The sequence below is a fragment of the Ammospiza caudacuta genome, chromosome 1 (assembly GCF_027887145.1).
Source record: "Ammospiza caudacuta isolate bAmmCau1 chromosome 1, bAmmCau1.pri, whole genome shotgun sequence".
Classification (NCBI taxonomy): Eukaryota; Metazoa; Chordata; class Aves; order Passeriformes; family Passerellidae; genus Ammospiza; species Ammospiza caudacuta.
In genome coordinates this window covers 25143836-25164804 of record NC_080593.1, presented here as the reverse complement: position 1 = coordinate 25164804, position 20969 = coordinate 25143836, and the positions used below count along the sequence as shown (strand labels likewise).

The window sequence follows — 20969 nt, the reverse complement described above, 5'->3', positions numbered from 1 at the left end:
CCTGGCAGGGAAAAGTATCTGATGCCTCCACTGTGGAGTTCTGCTGAGAGCCCCTGAGCTCCATGCTGGCTTTGGCTGCTGGAGCTGGAATTTCATCAGAGCAGGGACAGGGCCACTTAGTGATGAGCAATTCCTGCACTGCATCTGCCTTAGTTTGATACAGTGAACTGCAGCACAGCGAGAGACAAGCAATAGAGTTGTTACTTAAATGATGCTGGCCCCATTACAAAAATAAGCATCCACAGCACTTTTATTTAATGTTTAAATTACTTCATATTTTTACATAACCTGAAAAGAAAATATATTTATCCCACATACAGTAATAGTAAACAAGTGCATTATTTCAAACATTAAAAATAAATCTTTTAACCAAGTCTGTACAACAGATAAATAGAGTTATATCTACAATAGTTATGTCGTGAAGAACAAAACAAAAATTATCCCTCAAGCTCACAGTTTCCTGCTGCTCATAATACTGGCATAGATGAAGGTTATGCTTGCTATTCCCCACTGTGGTGTCCACCAACACTCTTTCCTTCAGTCACTCAAATGTATTGATCAATGAGGTTAAATTCCCAAGCACTGTATATGCACAAAGCTGAGTATCTTTTCAGTATCTTGAAAACAGCTGTCAGGCTTAGTAAAATTGCTGAATTTGGGGGAAGTGAATGATTTCTCTTTTTTTTGTGATGAATGACTGCTCATTCTTTAAAAGAAACTGTTCTCCACCACACACAAAAAAAAGAAAATTGAAGTAATTATTTTCATAAATTTGTTTTGCATTCATTCATGGCTGCAAGATTGAATTCAATGTTTTACCTGGGATAAGAATAAAAACATGCATGTGACAGTGTATATGGTACAAATTAGATTCATATTGTTCAGTATCATACATAATTGCACATATGCTTGGAAAATAATATTGCTCTCATGTTTTTGACTGCTAACAAATAATCAGAAGAAGAATAAAATGAAAAAGCAACCAGAGGTCAAACTATTACTTGAACAAAACCCACAACCAACCAAGAAATGTCCATAACTTCACTGATTAGTAGAATGTAAACAACAGCTTGCCACTGCCACACTGAAGGACTGTTTCTTTCAATTTTAAGGTTTTTCTAAAGGAAGAAATTAGTAAGAAAGACTGGGCACTCCTGAAAAGGATGGGAAAAAAGTTTTCTCCAGACAGCTCCAATCTCATTTCACTTGTAATTCTGAGACTCAACCATCTTCATGCAACAAAGTGGACCACTCAATCCCTGCTCCTCATGATGCCAACAGACTGACTTGCATCCTCTAAAGTGAAAATGATATTACAGCATAGAATATGGCACTCTAGTGCTTAGTTCCCTAGCGAGACCTAATTCAAAGTCATCTACAAACACAGGGAGAGGGTCAAAGATCACCATTCCCCTAAGATCTGATGGAGTGGATATGATGGGATTTCATCTGACTGAAAAAGGTTGGAGAGTCTTCCACAAATTTCCCATCTTGAACTAAGTCTCTGAATTTTCATTTGTTTGTTCACTGGGATTGTACACAGAACTACACACAGTTAAATTAATTAGTGAAAAAATTTATGAAAAAGCAAACAATTCTAGGAAGAAAACCTAAATTCTCTTTATAAAAAAGTTTTGTTTCTGAATTCACCGTATTTGCTGAACACATCTTAAATTTCTAAAAAAACCCTCACAAAGTATTATGTAAACTTGTATATAATCTTCAACCACTGAACTGATGATTAATTTTTACTTCCACATCCCAAGGGTTTCATATAACATGTATTACTATTTCCACCCCAAACACTAATTTCTAACCAGCAAATGACCACTTTGCTCCAGCGCTGCCCCGGTGGGCTGTCTCGGCGGCGGTTCCGGCGGTTCCCGGCCGTGCTGGGCACTCCCTGCCGAGGCGGCAGCGCCTGCTCCGCGCGGCGGGCGCTGGAACAGCAGCGCCAGCGCAGCCCCCGGCCCCGGGCTCGCCCAGCCCGGCTGAGCCCCGGGACGTGCCCATGATGCTGCTCAACCACCGCACTGCCTCGCTTCAACACATATGTAAACAGAAACAAACATCCAGTAGAAAAGACTCATTTTCACATGCAATTCTGTACAGTGCACTCTTGTTTCTCAGATTATTTGCGAAGGCTATTTCCACACAAAATATGTACATTTCCACTATATACATTTTCTACACGTTTAATTTAAATGTCTTCTTGTACCTCCAGTTGAGAAGTTTTGTTCAGGCAGACACAAAGTAAACCCGAAGAAAGTTTCCAAGTTAATGCCTTGACTGATCTTGCATTGCTGAGAAGAAGTGTAGTCCAGAAAAAAATCCAGCTATGCATAGCAACCTTTTCAGCAGAGTTGAGTTATCTTTAGGAACCACAATCTGTGCTAGATCATTAGTGATCTGAGAAATCTCATGTGCCACGCACACAAATATGAAAGTGCTGACAAGAACGTTAAACATTGGATATCCAGGAATGAGCACCAAGATCCCCTTTGTGTCTGCTGCCAGCCAAATATGGTATTGGCAAATGAAGAGCTAAAAGAAAAACAAAAAGTGTTTAGCAGTACTTATACATGTAAATATTTTTACTTACCAAAACCCATAGAATTATTACTATTGCATCAACTGACACACTGCTGCTTAAGTTGAAAGCTGTTTTCCACATGACTTTGTTACAGAACAAAACCATGAACTTGTTAAACCACACAGGGTTTGCTTGGCCCTAAACCAAATACAGCCCAGGGGAGCACTGGATACATCCCATCAGAGCAGGGAGGAATCTGCCTCCCCCAGTTAGTGTCTCCCTAGTGAGGCTCTGAACTGACATGCCTGCAAGTAACAGAGAATGCTTCACCTGCTGATAAATGCACAGCTCCCTGGAGCTGATCAGCACCTAAAACCCACCAGGAAGTGGAAGAGTGAAATGTGATCCTTTAAAAAACCCACAAAATCCTGTACCCCATACACACTGTATTGCAATGAGTTTCTCCTAGAAATATAATTTAGTAATACAATAAAATGTCACAGTTAATACCACTGAACAGCAAATAACATGGGAAGGAAGATAATTCCTACTGTTTGAAAATATACACTCAATGGAACAAGGTAAAACTTGCATTAAGAAGGAGTTTATTTGTAATGGTAAATTTATTTATTAGTCACAAAAAGCTTTCTAGGGCAAACATATTTATAAGTGTTCTTACACTAGTAAGAAAAATTCATGCAAATTTTTCCTAAATTTTTATCTTCCAACTGCACAAACCTCACAGCATACTCTAGCATTTAATCCCCACTCCCACCACCTTAAATCACCCCATCCCCTATAACAGCACAAGAATTAAGCTTGCTACTGTGAGACTGCTATTTCAGCCACGATTCTTAAGTGCAACAAAAGCTATAATGCTAAAAGAGGTCAAACATGACAGCATGGTATTTAGTAGGCCAATACATCTTTTCTTTATGTTATAGTCCATAGACAACAACCACCTAACACCACCTTACATTTCTAAGATTTAATGCACTGTACTTCTGGTGATTCTACTTACCTCTAAAGAAATTTTGCCGAACCAGGCGAAGAATGAGCTATACACAGATCGGACATATCCGGGAATGTTCCTGATGAGGATGAAAGCTAAAATCTTTGGGTTTAAAAAAAAAAAAAAAAAAAGGTAAAATAAAGGAAGCGACTGTGGATGACAAGCTAAACAACACATAAAAGGTGTATCCATTTTCACTGCACTAAGTGAAGGGCATCATGCATTAAAATTTCTTTAAAAGCAAATAAAAATATAAACCAAACAAAAATCCATGCAGTTTATACTTAACAAAGTAGGTGTTGAAACTAAAAATATTGTACACAAATGCTTACAGTATAGTAGGTCACATTTGCATCTCCAGTAGAATCATGGCCTTGATGCTGACAGGTGTTACTACATGCCTCCTAGGCATGGTCACAAAACATGTAACACCATGCCAGCCTAAAATAAAAGTGGCCACAAATTTGAGTTAACCCTCAATTTTTAAAGAGAGGGTGTCAAGATGGATAAAATAATATTAAAAATCAATATTATCCCTCTTGCTGCCCCTCAAGAGAGCAGGACAAAATAATGAGAGAAGAAACAGGGCACAGAATGAGACAGCTGGGGTATAGTGGGGCAGGGCGCACAGCAAGAGGAGCATCTAAATTGAAGAAAACCACATGCATGGCTCTGTGGCCCACATCTTCTCTGTCTGGAAGTGACTACAGGGTCCCATAGGCTGCTTCCTACACTAATACCTCCCAAACACTCCTGCTTTTCTACACCTTTCTTCTCTTCCACAGCTTTCTTCTTTTCCACTGCTATGTAAAATAGTCAAAAGTTGGGTTTGGACTTAAATGGTGGATATGAAACCTACCTTAAGGGCATCCAGATAAATCAAAACCACAATCACAGTGTGCAATTCCAGGGCTTAAAGGCAATGAAAAACTGACTAATGTTGTTAAACTCTTTTTCACTTTCAGACATGGGAATGAAGTTCAATATCTGACATGCCATGCAAAAGCACAAATATATTTTAAAACAACTTTTTAAAAAGCTCAAATAAGAACAGAGTAGATTCTATCACAGTACTCAAAAAGGACTAATAATTACCTGCACTACAGAAACAGAAGGATGTAGCTCATTGCACTCTGTCTTGTTTTTACAGCTACTAGCCCAAATAGAGTAGGTCTAGAAGACATTAAAAAATTAGTCTGTGTAGCAATTATATGGACATACAAAAATGAAACAAGAGTATGATATTTTGAATTGTTTTAGCATTAGTAGGTTCACTAAGATGTGGGACACTAACAGAAAAAAACTACATGACTTAACCTTTGTGTTTCTCTTAAATTTTTTTTGCAACTAATGAATACTTATCTGATGAGTAATTCTTAATACAACCTTTTTTCATCAAAATAGATGAGCAAACAAGTGTGAAGATAAGAGCTGTGTTATCTACCATGTTATTTTTTTGATCCAATTTTCTTTTAAGCTTTGAAATAAACTGAAAGAGAAATGATATTTTTGTCTACATTTGACTGAACAGAAAATATTTTAGTGAGTAGATAGGTAGGGCTGTACAAAAAAATCCAGCTAAAATATCTCCAGATAAAGATCTGATTTTTCAAGGTTTGTTAGATAATACTGACTAAACAACAACTTCAGAAAACTTATTTTTCAGATATTTACAAACCTGATTATACTAGGTTATAATAGATACTTACCAAAAAAGACACAATTGAAATAAATAATAAAACATTTGAAACTCTGTTGGAGAAAAGAGGATCTCCTTTTCCTTCTGATATCATCTGATGTTTCTGCAATGCCAGATAAATAAAAGCAAACAGCATCCCATGAAAAACCACCTATAAAAGACAAACAGAATGCAATTTATATTTCATGGCTTTTACAAGTACTTCAGGCATAAACCCTTACTAGAAATGCTACCAGATAATTTAGTAGTAGTTTTAATGCTACATTTCGAAAGGTCCTTTCCCAGATTTACTGAAGCAAATGAAACCAGACTTTCTGGTTTTATGACACAACATAGTCATAAACTGAATTTTTAACTCAACTCAAAACCTACAAATAAAGAACCTTTACTAATACTTCAGAGAGCATTAAAGACAAGACAAATTTCAAGAAGCTTTCGAGTGCCTACTATCCCCTCTGCAATCTATGTCACCACTGAAAAGGCTTTCTCTGGGGAAAAACCACAAGTCTTTGGCTTTCTCCCAAACTGGCAGGTGAAAACATTCCAGAGAAGCAGGACAAGTGCTTCCATCTCTCACAGACACAATTCTTCAAGCGACTGTTTTAGAATCTTAAGCCACATTCTCATCAGCTGGCAACATGAGGCCATTTCAGGCCCACACAGTGCTTGTTCTCTGTACTTATTCTGAGCTCTCCTCCTCAGCAGCACCACCCAAGCCACAGTGCTCACAGGAGCCAGCAGGGAGCACGGGCTGCCAGGCAGGGTGTGCTGCTGTGCCCGGGTGTGACAAGGCTCTGCCCCAGGGGACACACATGGGACTGATCCCGTTAAGGGTAAGTTCAGCACTTCAAGGCTTCCATCTTAGAAACTCCACTCACCTTTGCCAAGAAGGAAAGGAAAAAAGATCAATGTCTCCCTGCTCTATTCCCCCCCATTGCAGAGTCAATAACTGGAAGGAAAGCACTTTCCCAATGGAAAACAATTTAAAAATAGGTACAAGAGTAGTCCAGTTTGGGCACCAAGACCCTGATTTCAATGTTTCATATGTTACCTTAAAAGAAATATATCCTTAATTGATACAGCTTGCAAAAAGTATTATTAAAAAAGCTACCACAGTAATTTTCCTTGTCTTTCAACAGCCTGAAGTGCTACAGGTGTTACATTTTCACAGTAAAATTTTTGAGAAAAGACAGATCTAGGATACTTGATACTTAATTTTTTTAAAAATCCAGAAGCAAGTAAATAAACCTCCATCTTTTAAGCAAGGCTCAGATAGACATTTGCAGTACTAAAGTGGGTACAGCTTTGTCTTTTATTAAACACTGGGGCAAACTCCTGTTTTCTCTGGAGGGCAGGAAAACAACCCTTCCTCTTCCCACAAATTAAAACATACATTTAAAAGACAAGTAAAAATTTATGCAAATGTTACATACATAGCGATCCAGCTTCCACCTAAACCACCATTCATAGACATTCCCATTCAGTTCAAAGCACTTGGACAATGGCCAAAATGAAAATATCTTCTCAAATGCACCCTGTAAAAGATAAACATGGAGAAGCATTAACACTGACATCAACTGTATTTACTGAATTTAAATCAATAAAATGTTTAATATTATTCTACCCTTATTTCACCAGCTGCATGGCATGGCACTAGAAAAACAACAGGGTTCCTTAGAAGTCTTTCCCCCACAAAAGAAAAAGGGAAAGGAAAAGGGAAAGGGGAAAGGGAAAAACTTCACATGAGACAGAGCTTGAGTTTTGCTTCCCCTTAAGGTATTTGCATGCCTTCCAGTTTGTACTGCTCCTCACAGAGAGAGATTCACTAACAGGTTGTGATAAGGAATATGCACTCCAAGACTACAGTTCAACAGGCTGAAAAGCAGTGAGGGATAAAAACCACACAACCCCCCTGTAAGATCCTGGAGGGACAAGCTCTACCCTGACTTCTTTCTGTCAGCTGTACTTATAGCATGCAGGGAGTTGCTAATTTAGCCTGAGAACCAATCTTTTGATGTGGTATCAAGGCCAACACAGAACTTCATTATCACTGTATCACCATATGCATCCCCATATGCTGGCAAAACTCAGTAACTAAGCACATGAAAAAACCCCACCCCAAATCCAAAGCATAGGCCCTTGTATTTACTGCATTCACAGTAGTACATTGAAAATATGTCAAACATAACAAACCAATGAGTAAGACACATAGTTGTGGGTTTTTCCAGCACCCAAACCAATTCAAATACGAGAAGAAATCAAAAGGTTCATTTTTTTTTCTTCTGTATTTATGACACTGGAGCAAATATACAAGTTATGAGCACATCAAAAAGTAAAGACAGGTAATAATATACTCTTAGGTCATTAAGGATAAATATAGCCAGGATTTACAAACCTGAGAATATGACAGAAAATATATACATGTCAGTAAGCAAATCAGTTTCAGCAGTAAACCAAAGTGCCACAGGCAGCTCCCTGAGGAAGAAATAAATTAATCATTATACTGTCATTAATTTTTCAACAGCAAGCCCCAGGACACATTAAGTAATAACTGCCAATTATTTAGTGTAGCTATGCTTTGTAATCCATTCATAAATAAATGTTCAAATATTGCCAGCAATATTTTATCACTATCTACATTTAAATTTTACTTTAAGCCATTAAAGTAAACATTCACAGCAACTAAAAATCTAAAAAGTTTCGAGCCTAAACTAAGCCTCATTTCTAAGACAGGGACAAAATACATAAAGAAGAGAATTTAGGTGTTCAAACAGAAACACTGTTTTAAAACCTCTGCTTTCCCAAACACTCTGCACAGGCAGTCCTTATTCCAGGTGAGTGTAAATAAATACATACATAAAAATGCCTTCTTTTTGTTCATGTGAAATGAGTAAATATTATTAAACTTTGAGATATCAGTTTTACTCCAAAGTTCAACTGCAGCTCATTAAGGACAAGTATCTTGTTGAAACAAGCCTGAGAAACTACTCCTCAAAGCTGTCAAATAAGCTCTATCCAAACCGCAGCATTGCAACAGAGATCATTTCCCCCTCCAACCATATAAACTGGGAGCTGTAAAGAGGATCATAAACAACTGAAAGCTATCATTGAAAGATTTTCCAGTTTCACAGTACACTATTGGTCCAAAGTACACAAGAGTAATTTGAGTAATTTCTCTGTTTCTGGGAAAAGAAAAAAAAAGCAGGAAGATATTTGCCTTTGAGATAACTTGTAAAACTACTCAAGTGTATTTTTGCAGCATCTATTCCTGGTATATATTTGGTATATTTCATAGTCATATCTTCAGGCTATAAAATGAGGATATTCCTCAATAAGCATTTACCACATGGTTTGCAGCTTTTTAAGGAATTACAACACATAAACTGGGATTTCACTTCCATTTTTATTTAAAATATTGGTACCACAAGACATACTTCTGATAGCTTATTTAATCTAAGATATTAGGATAGCAAGCCCCATGTTCTTATTTGGCCAGCTAAGGCAGAACTGGTGCTCAGGATGGACAGACACCTTGGCAACACAGAAGGAGAAAGTCTAAACATTCCCTGTTCACACAGCACCCAGCGCACGACAGACACAGCCCCAGCAAGCACACACAGTGCAACCTATGGTTTTCATTTCATCCAGTAAAATTACAATTCTTGTAAAACACATTCCTGATGATCAAAACCTATTAAAAAGTATTCTAATCTGACTATAACCAGAGGCAGAGTTTAGTCATCAGCTGTTATATTTTTCAACTGACCTAATTCACCTATGACAAACTGTATTTCTGTGAGCAGCTGTTTAGCATATTTTGACTAACAAAGAGGCTGAGATCTACTAACAATGCCATTTCTGTATGATTATCATTATAATAACATACATATTTTATAGCAGAAAGAAAAAAAGAAATCTTACCATTTGCTTTCTTCTGGACAATCTGAGGCCATACAGCTAAAGTGGCATAAATGATCATAAACCAGACAGTGACTAATGGCACAAAATAGTAGAACTGGTAAGGTCGGTCCATCACTATGCACAGTACCACAACCAAGAAATTGAGACGAAATAAAACCTGGGGGGTGTCAGAGGAGAGAAGACAGAGGATATGTAAACTGGGAAGCAAAGCTGAGAAAGATGAGGACATGTTCCTTTAGCACTGTACAAAAATATCTACGTGTTTTACATTGAAACACAGATAAAGTAGCACAGGGAACATCAGCAGGGCAAGGTAAGATTGATTATGTGGTTCTGGACCTGTACTGCTCTGACCTGCTTGGGTAAAAATTGTGATGAAAATAAGGTTAACCCTATCTGACTATTTCCCAGGCAGGGGACCAAGTGCTCTAGTTGCTGGATGCTGTTAAATGTCTCTCTTTTTTCATCCTCAAAAGCTACCTAGGCTAGCTCATTTAGAGCCAGGGTACTGCCATCATCAGACTGTAAATGTACATTTACTAAGCACAATGACCTGAGTTACAGGACAATGTAAAACCTAATTGCAATAAAAGATATGCATTAGAAAAAAATTAAAGTACTACAGCATATGCTGCAAAGCCTAGGAGGAAAGCTACAAAACCAGGTATGTTGTCCAGTGTTGTTATGGTGTGAAAATTACTTTTCTTTATTAATAAATGTAGGCTCCAATACACTGTCTTTGGAAGCCTACCTGGCTCTTTATTTACCTATTGCTATTTACTGTAAATTGTACTGCAATGGAATCTCCATTGCTATTTATTAGAAGATGCTTGTCTTGTAATTTCAGAGTGTACATAATTACATTTTTTACATTTTAAGTATCATTTATGTGATTTAAGTTTGTATTAGATGAACACTACCAGTTAAACAGCTCAGATTACATAGACACAACAGCCATTTTTATTGTTTAAACCTTGGTTAAATGAGCTGGTATCACATTATTTAGAGAGTATGGATATATTATGGATACTTTGCTATCTGAAAAATTTATTTATAAAAATAGTAGGGAGATATTCTTACCTGACAGACTCTGTATACACCAAAGTCCCCTTTTATCCAAAAATATGAGAAATGCCCATAACCTGTTTGAAACAGATATGCAGCAACCAGAACTCGAATGTGCATGTACACAGGCAAAAACTGTTGAGAAAAATAAAGTACTTTTTATAAATGTCCAGGTAAATAGTAAATATTTTTTGCTTTCCTTTTGCTCCCTCTCCTTTATGCTATTTCTGCATTGCACTAAATCAGATTTAACCAAGAAAAGAAACACTGGGGTACCTTGCCCTGTTTCTTACTAAGCTCTTTTGGTGTCCTAACTTCTCATGTTAGGACAATTTTTTCTATTTATTGCTCTACACTTGCCATATTCCGTTACTAGTTATGAGAGACTTAAGAAGGGCTCTTTGAAAGCTCACCTTCAACAGTTTCAAGTTGCTAGCAATTAAAAATAAATTAATGCAATATTCTACACAGAGGACACTTTTTTTTTTAAACTGGTCAAGTAACATATGTTTTTGTCAGTCAAAAATACACTTAGAAAAACTAACTCTGCTAATACCATGTTTAAAACAACAGAAACAATAGCATTACTGACTCATTCTATTCAGTTCTAATGTCCATTTACACTATCTTTCTTTTGAAATACAATACTCAAATTGCATTCCCCCTAAAAGCAAAAGAAATTCAAATCACTTACAGTGCTTGCTCCAGAGATATGATAAACCAAAATAACAAGTTGCATCCAGCCCTTCCATTCATCAGTCTGTTCTCTATTTAACACTTTAGTCTAATGCAAAACAAAACAAGAGTGTTGCTATTCCAAAAAGAACAAGGAACATCTACAAAATGAGGAGAAAAAGTTCAAACAATAAACCACTTTATGGGTAAATGGGTCTCTCCCAACTGTAAAAGTCTTGTCTAATGGGCACAGATTTAACATTATTTAAATTCTCTTTTAGCTGAGTTCTGATCAATTCCAGTTTGGAAGAGTGAGAATGACTAAAGTGGTGATATCCATATGGCTTCAAAAAGCCTTAGCCTCTGTCTAATTCTATGCAGACATTATACTGCTCAAGATGGCATTTTTTGCAGGTGAGTTATAATAACTTTGAAAAATTAACCTCGAATACTTAGAAATGGGTTATTTTACACACAAATTGGGAAACAACATTTTAAGTGGGATGTCAAGGTGATCATTACCTCTTTGGTATTTTCGGTATAAAATACCCCCAAAACCAAGATATAGACGATGGGTATGAAGAAAGATGAATGTGTGTAAAATTTATTTTCCTTCATGAAAAGATTTGCTCTGTCACACAGATAAAAATAGGTCATGATTAGACCAAGTTTGCAAAAGCAGTGTAAGAGCATCTCTAAAGTAGAAACGTTAGGTGTGCTGATGGCAGGTTTCTTCTCCTCTCCACTTTCCAAATCAGTGCATGATTTGTTCTTCCGATAATTATTCCGATGAATTAAGCTAATAATTAAATATCCAAAAATGGACAAAGTAAAGAAACAGAAAGCTATCTTCTGTATCAGAGTGAGAGGAGGCTGAGGCTGGCAGCAGGAGCCATCAATGGGCTTCATTATTTTATTGCAGTAGACATTCATAAGAATCATTGCATTCTGTAAAAAAATAAACAATTTTGGTAATTAATTTCTAATAAGAAAGTTAACATTTCCATCGAAAGAAATTTTTTTCTGCATCATGAGCTGACATCAGACATGCAATTCTCCCTTATCATTACAAAAATAAAATCTTACAGTCCCACCATATACACAGTTGTATCTAACAGTCAATCAAAACACTTCTTCCAAAAAAAAATACTTGAACTTCTACAGGTAAGCAAAAATGGCTAATCTTAGAACAGGAGGGTCCTCTCATTATTTCTGTAAATGAAAACCAGCTCACAAACTTGGGTTCTAAAGAGGCACAGTAATGCAAGTCTCTGAAACATGACAGACTGAAACATGTGGTAAGATGGCATTTAGTTCATCCAGCACTTTAAAGCAACTTAAATCTGCAAAGAAATGGAACCAAAAGTGACATAATGGGAGAGTTTTTCACAAAAAGGGCATGCTGAAAAGCTCAGAGGGGCTCACTGCATGCATATACATATTGGTTACTAAAAGAGAAGAAATAAAGCCAGAGGCACTCCATGCAACCAGGAAGATCTATACTATGTGTTTGTTAGCTTCTTCATGCTCCTTACCAAACCAAATTTTCTGGACACATAGGGGGAAATTTAAGACTTACTTCTAAGCACTGCTTTACAAGTCATTATCACCTTAACACATTCATACACATGAAAGCATGAAGTTTGCACTCAGGATCTAAAAGATCTAGTGGATTAACAGCTATTTAACAATAGTTATGCACTAATGTTTTTGCTATTATGTTTTTTAAAATGCCTATAAAACTGACTGCACTCCCACCCACTGGAATTTTCTGAACAAAATTCCCTGACAAATGCAGTCCTCATTACTTCCATACTGTTTGCAGTTTCAGAACATTCACTTCAGATCTTGTTTTACTATTAATACTTCCAATGTTGACCAGTGATGAAAACACTTACTGTATCTCTGCTTGATTCAGGGAGATGCAGGCCATCTGCAGACTTCATGATAGTTTCTTGTGCTATCAGTTTTGATACACTGAACACTTTCACTTTAGCTTTGGAATTTCGGGAGCTGCTGTTCAGAATACGAACAGCTGCTTCATTATAAGCATCTATTTTCTCATTAGTGATCATTTTCCGACTTTCACTCAGCATATCTTCGTAAACAGGATCTGAATTTCAAAGGACAAAGAATGAACACATTAATATTAGACTTATCAACGGATTTCCTTAGCTGAAGTTGCACAGGCTGCTTCCATTTAAGAGGTCACAATTGTTTAATTGTACAGAAAAAATGTACAGCAAGGAATAAATGACTGCTACAGTTACCAGAGCTGTTTATCACTAAATGTTCTTATCACCATTCCCTATTAATGCATATGTAGTTGCAGGTTAGAAATGAATGCTTGTTTAATTTCTCTGAATCCAGGAAAAGCAGATAATGCTAAAGTGCAGAGCTGCTTATGCTTTCTCTCAGCAATGGAATCACCCAAGAAAAGACTCCAAAAGGAAAAAGGGCAGAAGACAGGCAGCGGAACAGATATATGAAAAAAAAAAATAAACCAAACTTTCTCAAACCCTTTTTCTTCTGTGGAAAAAACCCCAGCTCCTCACTTCTCATAGGCCATAAACATATTCCACTTGCTCCTCTTGATTCCAGTTCAACTTACAGCAGAATCTCAGTTTTACAGAGAAAAAGGTTGACTTGATTGCCTACAGGCTTCAGAAATTATGTAAAGCTTAAAAGAAAGTGATTCTAGATCAAAAGGTCAGCCAGAGGTCTTTAAGCTCCTGTGAAAAGCTCCTGCTGTGACACACTCTGTGAGATGCAGATTGATTTACTTTAGATACATCATGCCTATATCAGGATAACCAATGTCTTGACAACTCTGTACAGATTGCTTCTCCTCCCACTTGGGCTACTGAAGAGCTCAGAGATTATGTAAATGGACAAGGTCCTCAGCAGTACCAAGGTGAGACAAGTCTGACAGCTAACTGCTTCTGGTGTCAATATCCATGGCTTTGAAAGGAATGGGAGACTGATTTGTTAATTCAGATTTACCTCTAGAACCATCCTTGACAGGAACTTGGACATGACTGTAAGGGTACAGCTGGATATATTGCTAACAGGGCTCAAAATCTGCCTGTGTTTGTAACTAAGGTGATGACAATCTAAAATGGTATGTCCTGTGGCAGAGAAACCAGGAGAACATTCTACCTATGAGCTCACTGCTCACTTTCAGGGAAATATTTTAGTTTTATTGAAGAAAAGCAAAACAATGTAAGCTTGGTGCCACAATAAAAATCTCACTAATTCATTGTGAGCCATGATTTCTCATCCCAGTGTAGAGAAACAAATTTCATTCTAGGGACTTAAATTCGCTGTATTCTCAGGAGTGTGTGTAGTCATTGTAGACACACACAGAGGATGCACTTGTTCAACTTCTTCTATTATTAATATAACCTGAAAAAAACCACTGGAATACTGCTGTTGCATGCACCTGTACTCTTGACTCCCAAGAGGTATGTATGGAGCACAGCACACAGAGAACAGACCTGGCATGTTGAGTCTGAGAGTAAGCCAACAAAGAATTAAGAGTTCATAAGGCAAAAGCTTTTCATGCTACAGCTTTGAAATCTCTATCAGCAGTAGCAGCTATTTAGGTATCAGCTTAGTTATGACTGCAAGAAAGGAGATACTGAAGCTCAACTAACACCTTTTTCAATCTGCAAGTAAGCAGTATGGATTAAGTTTTCCATAGCCTACAACAAACTAATTCAACAGACAGTAAAGTTAAAAATTGTTACCTACTGTTCATTACTTTACCTTGTAAGACCCAGTAAACATCACTACTTATTGCTAATTTTTCCAAAAGAGGTGCAATTGAAGTGATATTTATTTTATATTGTGCAAGAGCTTCATTGCTGCCATTGTGAATCTTGATAGACCACTGGAGAAAAAAAGAAATAAATTCAGAACATGTATCTCTGAGGATCCCTAATTAATTGATTCCCTTGCTCCACTTGTAGCTATTTTTCATTACTTCAATACAGTTAGATTTCTTCAGCTTTCTATTCAAAAGCGCTAAAAAAATTCTTTTAGACCAAGCAGCTATCCAGACAGGTAATTACATTCAAACACATCATCCAAATACAAGAGTATTTAACATCCACCTTATGTGTATATTTGACTTTTCATAAATTAAATTTTAATTCAAAGTCTCCTGGCTTTATCCAACAATGAAGTAGCAAAGCCACTCTTGTTATTGAAAAATCTTGGCCAGTTCAATCAATTCCTCTCTAGACTGACTACAGCAAGAGATGCATGCAAACAAAACCTGACAGTGGTATCAAGTTCCAATATTTCCATCTGTTCTACAGATATCCACAAAGGGGAAAGAAACCTCAAAAACCAAACAAGAGCAATTTTAATTTCTGGTTTAATCTTCTATAGGAAATCCCTGGGAGAATGCTATACCCACTCATGAATTCCTCCTAACTTTTGAAAATTATTTCCCACACTGTATGAAAAATGGAGGCAGCTTTTTTTTTTTTTTAAGTGTTACCGTATCTCTACTGACCTAGTAAAAACTAAAAAAAGCAAAACCATAACAATTAGCCTAAATGTAGCAAATTCTATTTATCTCTAAATAGCCACATAAAAATTTCATCAGAAGACAAGTACACTGATTAATGCACTTCCTGAAAATATTATTCAATATAAATTAATACTTTGTGAAGCCAAACAACATACAGCTGCTCTGAGAACTCCCACTGGAAAAAAAGAAGCAGTTTCTCCCAGCAGCTAAATACTTAATTTGAAACACCAACATATTTAACAGACAGTTAAAGCAGCATGTTCCTTGCAACAGGAAGTGAGGAATTAAGAAGCAGAGCATGGTAATGACATTCTCAGAGAAGCTCCTTTTCCCAAAATAAGAAAGCAACTGACTTTTGTATGAGCTGGAGCCCCTCCAGCTTATAGGACTTCTATTTATAAACTGTTATGCAGTTGCCATCTTAAGACAGACATGTCCAGGCTGAAGTAGCATGACCCACCCAAGAGCTAAGTTAAAGATAAAGGTAAATTTCAAAATGCAACAAGTTTAATCTAGTGGCAGGTTACCACACCACTGTCAGCTATGGTGAGGTTGCAGAACTGTCTGATTTTTGAAGCTTTTATTTTTTTGGAAGTCCCTTAAAATAGAGGATGTTTATCTTTGTTCAACTCTAGATATCATATTAAATGTTTTGTACAAATATAGTAGTGTTAAAAAGAGCAGAGCCTCCCCTGCATATTGTTAGTTTCTATCTCCTGCTGTCCACAAAAGGCAACAAGCTAGAGCTAATATACACATGCAAGTAAAGGGAATTATTTAGCTAAGTGTCCTGCAGCTTTGCAACCTGACCTTCTGCATGCCAGACCATTATTCATATATAATGCCATTTTCTCTATGGAATACAATGACTCATCCTGGTAATAAATGCTACAGCCTCAGACTGAGAAATCATATTCTAGGCTTACTACAATTCCTAAAGCTCAAATATTTATGTGCATCCTACAGAGGAAGGGAACTTAGGGGTTCACCTAAAGGAAAAGGAGAATTTTTGATGCCTCAGGAAATGTGTGGAGGGTTACATACACACGACCTCCTCTTAAAAGTGAGGGAGTTCGTCCTTAAATAGGCATGTCCACAAGTTTCCAGATTGGTAGAGTGCCTCAACTGTCTCTAAAACAAACTGCTTTTGAAGGATTTTGCTTTAAATCCAACACATTTTTCTCTCTTTACATTTCAGCTCCTATGAAAATAAATTAGCTAATTCTTTCCAAATTCCAATTCCCAAATATTTGGAAGCAAGGGACATTAAACGTGGAAATAATGAGATGAGTGTTTGTTTGATTTGACTTTGTTACTAGAACAGACTAATTAAGGGGCCTGCTGAATTCCATCCCTGGAAGTTTTAAAGAATTGGTTCACTCTTGCCAAGTGTAAGATAAGTAGAAATATCCTGCCTGGTGGCAAACTGATGGGTCAGGACACCTCTTCTGGTGCTTGTCAGCCCTGTTTCCTGTGATGCTGCAATGCATATCAGTGGTGGAATCTTCCAGTGCAACAAGATTCCAGAACTCCAACCTCTTTAACTTTTGAATTATCCATGTAAAATTGTGATTTTTTCATATATATATATATATGAAATATATGTGGGGAAAGAGACCATTCCAGATTGGGCCATACTCAAAAGCAGAATTTTGTGACTGAAAAAGGTATTAAAAATACACTTCAATTAGTATGCAAATACTTTAACTTTTAAAATTAATAATCTGCTTTTAACTAAATCCATTTTATTAGCTAGGTTAAAGCAAATTAATGCTTATTAACCAGTATTGCTGACAAAAACCAAGTACTGTACATCACACTGGTATAATAAAGCATACCTGATATTTTAAAACTACTTTTAGTAACAACAAATTCACTGAGAATAGATATTTTACTCCAAACTGTGTTTAACAACTTGCTCATGTAACCAACTTGAGAACATTAAAAGTTATCCTACAAGAACTTCCTTCTTCACTAACTTACCGTGGCAGCTCCTACTACAATTATATGGGGTTTTGCCACAGAACCCTAAGAAACAAACAAAAAAAAGGAATTAGTTTCAAAATATTCTTAAATTATTTTAAGACTCATATCTACATTCACTATAACTCACTTCCCCATCAGCTAATGGTTACAAAAGAGTAGATTGCAGATACATTGCAGAGAACATACACCTGATATTTGTAAGATACAGAATAGAATTCACATAATAAAAATCTACAAAAGCATGAAGTATCAATAAGCACCTATAATCCTGATCAACTGAGCAGCATAAGCTCTCTTTAAAACATCTTCTCCTAAGGTCAAGTAAATTGTAGATCACACTACTGAACTTTTTATCTCAGTCTCAGCATTGTCAAACATCTGTTAGAGCTTCTGCATTGACCATTGTCACCCCAGAGGCGTGTGACAGTTCTGTGCAGGACAAGGACAAGGGCCAGTGTACTCAAACAAAACAGCACAAGGAAACAAACAGTCCTAACCACCCCAGAACCAGTTTTATCCCAGCACCACAATGAAAACCAGCAGTGCTCAATTTTTATAGAAACACAGAAAAAGAAAATCAAATGATAACTTCAGCTATCCTGATGGAAAGTGTCGTGCAAGAAAGATTAACAGGATAGCAAAATAATCACTGTGAGCTACTACTAAATAACTGCAGGCTATTGAAAGGTCAACAAAGGAAGAAACAAGAAGAAATGAGCTGCTAATCTGTAAATGTATTACTTGTCATCAGAGTTACACACAGAATAACAAGACAGCCTGCATCATAACTGAAACACATAAAATAATTAGGAGGCTAATTGAGGGAGATATTGAAAACAAATCAAATCAAAGAATTCTTGACTTTGCAAATTACCTTTGCCCTTCACTCTGAAACACTCATATTAACATACATATACAAAATAATAGAATATCTCAAGTTGAAATGGACTCATAAGTATCAAAACATTTGGTCACATTAAAGTGGAGTCATTGCAGCCACAGCAGAAGTAAAATACCAAACCAGACTGAAATTCCTTTAACTCTTAATAGGATTAATTAACCTGCTCCTATGAAGTAGGGTTTTTCTAGTTTGCTTAGGGGTTTTTAAGGTCCAAGTGATATCATGCTTGAAAGACCAGGAGATACCCAGAAACATATACACCAGTAAACATCCTCCTTTCACCACTCTGAAGTTAAATTATAGATCTCTTAAAACAAACCTCAGCCCAAGATTTGATACGTTGCCTCATAGAGCCATTAACTTCTGGATACCACAGAAAATCCTGTAAAAAAAAGGCAGAGTTACTCTGCAAGCTTAAAAGACAATCAGTAGACTAAAACCAAAAAATGCAAAAAAGCCAAACTAATTGCCATTAATTCAATTCTAAAGGAAAAACATTTGGCTCAGTGTGATTTCCTTATAATTAGCATGAAAATCCTGATATCTTACTTCAGCATGGAAAACAGAAAGCAACGAAAAAAAAAAAAAGAGAAGAAGCCAACAAATCCACAAAACTTTTCCCTCATAAAAAACAAATTTTTATTTGTAGTTCAGGAGTCAGAATTTCACCAAGAAGGTTTTTTTTTATGTCTGCCAAATGAGATGTCCTTGAGTTTCCACTGCAATCAGGGACCACAAAAGGTCACATCTATAACTTATTAGAACTTGCTTTTTGCTCAGTTTTCCACATCCTTACCAGCAGATTCTCTTTGTTTCAAAGTTTAAAATAATTGATAGCATGAAATCATGATTTTCAAACAAAATCAAAACCTAACAATTCTTTTAGATGCCAGGAGCAGTGCTCAGCTTTCATCTAGGACAGTGTAGACTAGTGCTTTTATGTCTCCCAGGGAAAGCCATGACTTCCTAGCATTCAGTTACTCCTCAGGACAGCACTATTGAATAGTCAAAAAATATGCATTGAAGGGAAATAGCAGAGACAACATCTGCAGAAACTATTGTGAGGAAACTTTGTAACACAATGCTGAAACACTATCAGCAGAGAGGAAAGCTCTATCACCACTCCTCTGGGTTGTTACATTTTGGTAGTTCACTTGAGAACTGTCAATTCATTATTTGGCTGTGGAACCTGTGAACAATCATGCAGTCCTCTACAGTGGCTGAAGGACAGAAGAGTTACTGTGATGACTAGAAAGGGCAAAATTAAACTCTCCACTTGTTCCCAGTAATTTTCTCTTTTGTGGTCAAGTATTTTCCACATTTGGATTATTGGGTCACAGCCAGTCTGAATACGGAAATTCAGCTATCATGCCAATAATGTCGAAGGGCAGCACTGCATCAAAACAAGGAAGCAGCAGACTGGGAATATATTAACTATGAGACATCTCCCAAAAGCCCAGACCTGCCATCTGAAATCTTTGTGGTTAAGGGGTTTTGAAGATGTGGCCCTGTCAGGCTAGCCCTATGCAAATCAGGCTGCACCAGCCTCTTCCTCCTGCCTTGTGTTCTGTCCCATCTTTTCCAGCATTCAGATAACAACATGATGAACCACATCAGACCTGACTGAAAAGGAATCCTACAAAGTAACTTTTGGGCTGAATTGACTCCTGAAACAACCCACTCCACAGCTCCCCAGTGCTAGCTACAGCACAAACACAGGAACATACTGTGAAGGCCAACAGAGCAGGTCAGCACATGCTTAAATTGCCATGGGCTTACCACCCTAAAATGTTATTCTGTACCCTAAATCTTAACCATGTACACAAACAAGTACTGAAAACCCATATTCTTAGAACTCAGCAAACACACTGCTTCTTTGGTTTTGGTGAATAGAGAATGAGTTTTCTTCAGGGCATAAATAAATACATGACTAGCACAATGCCAGCACTGCTGACAGCGGTCATGGGAAGCAAAGAAAGCTATTGACGACAGCATCTGCAGTGCCAGGGCAGAGGAGAACACAGCCCTTCAGAAAAACTAGCCTCAAGTACTTGTTTACTTTTTTTAAATATCCACATTGTAATCAGCATTGTGTTTATTTCTCCATGCAAAAACAGTGGAAGCAATACTTGTTGGGATAGCACAGAAAACTCAATGGCAATTACAATTACCAATCCAGGGAGACCCAGATATATATTTTAACAGCATGGAAAGAGTAAACTTCCTGGCAAAAGGTATGCTTGGAAAAGCCAAATTGGAAGATCTGACAAAAATTATACACAGCTCCAGAGCTTATGCCCAAAACTAAGCCACAATACAAATACTCCATGCCAAATTCTCCTAACACAGCATATTAAGAGGTACTGTGAAACATCTGTGAAATATTTATAAAGAATGTTGATGGTCTTAACCTTCTTTTAACTCTTCAGCTCTGACGGCATTTTCAATTATATTACATGAAATAATAACATGATTATGGTTTGCATTTTTACACTAGATAAAAACTTACCACTTTAATTGAAGCAGATTTATCTTCAAATGGGATATTTCCATGCTGTCAAAAAACCCCAAAACAACAAAAACAAAGTAAGAGAAACTTTCAGAATGAAAACAAAATATTTACATACCTATGCTAAC

At 36.9% G+C, this 20969-nt stretch overlaps 1 protein-coding gene across 1 annotated transcript in view; it reads right to left on the bottom strand.

Annotated features, from left to right (window-relative positions):
• Positions 1–232: 232 nt before the first annotated feature.
• Positions 233–20969, bottom strand: part of CASD1 (CAS1 domain containing 1) — a 28331-nt gene continuing 7594 nt past the window's right edge. Inside the window, exons 4-18 of the mRNA XM_058801528.1 lie at positions 20842–20886; positions 18652–18714; positions 17429–17473; positions 14674–14797; positions 12804–13018; positions 11428–11853; positions 10925–11014; positions 10246–10365; positions 9166–9322; positions 7640–7719; positions 6678–6779; positions 5255–5395; positions 4641–4718; positions 3555–3647; positions 233–2544 (exon numbers count right to left, since the gene is read on the bottom strand). Coding sequence (XP_058657511.1) covers positions 2278–2544; positions 3555–3647; positions 4641–4718; positions 5255–5395; positions 6678–6779; positions 7640–7719; positions 9166–9322; positions 10246–10365; positions 10925–11014; positions 11428–11853; positions 12804–13018; positions 14674–14797; positions 17429–17473; positions 18652–18714; positions 20842–20886 — 2046 coding nt within the window. The 3' untranslated portion in view covers positions 233–2277. The remainder of the gene's footprint in view (positions 2545–3554; positions 3648–4640; positions 4719–5254; positions 5396–6677; positions 6780–7639; positions 7720–9165; positions 9323–10245; positions 10366–10924; positions 11015–11427; positions 11854–12803; positions 13019–14673; positions 14798–17428; positions 17474–18651; positions 18715–20841; positions 20887–20969) is intronic.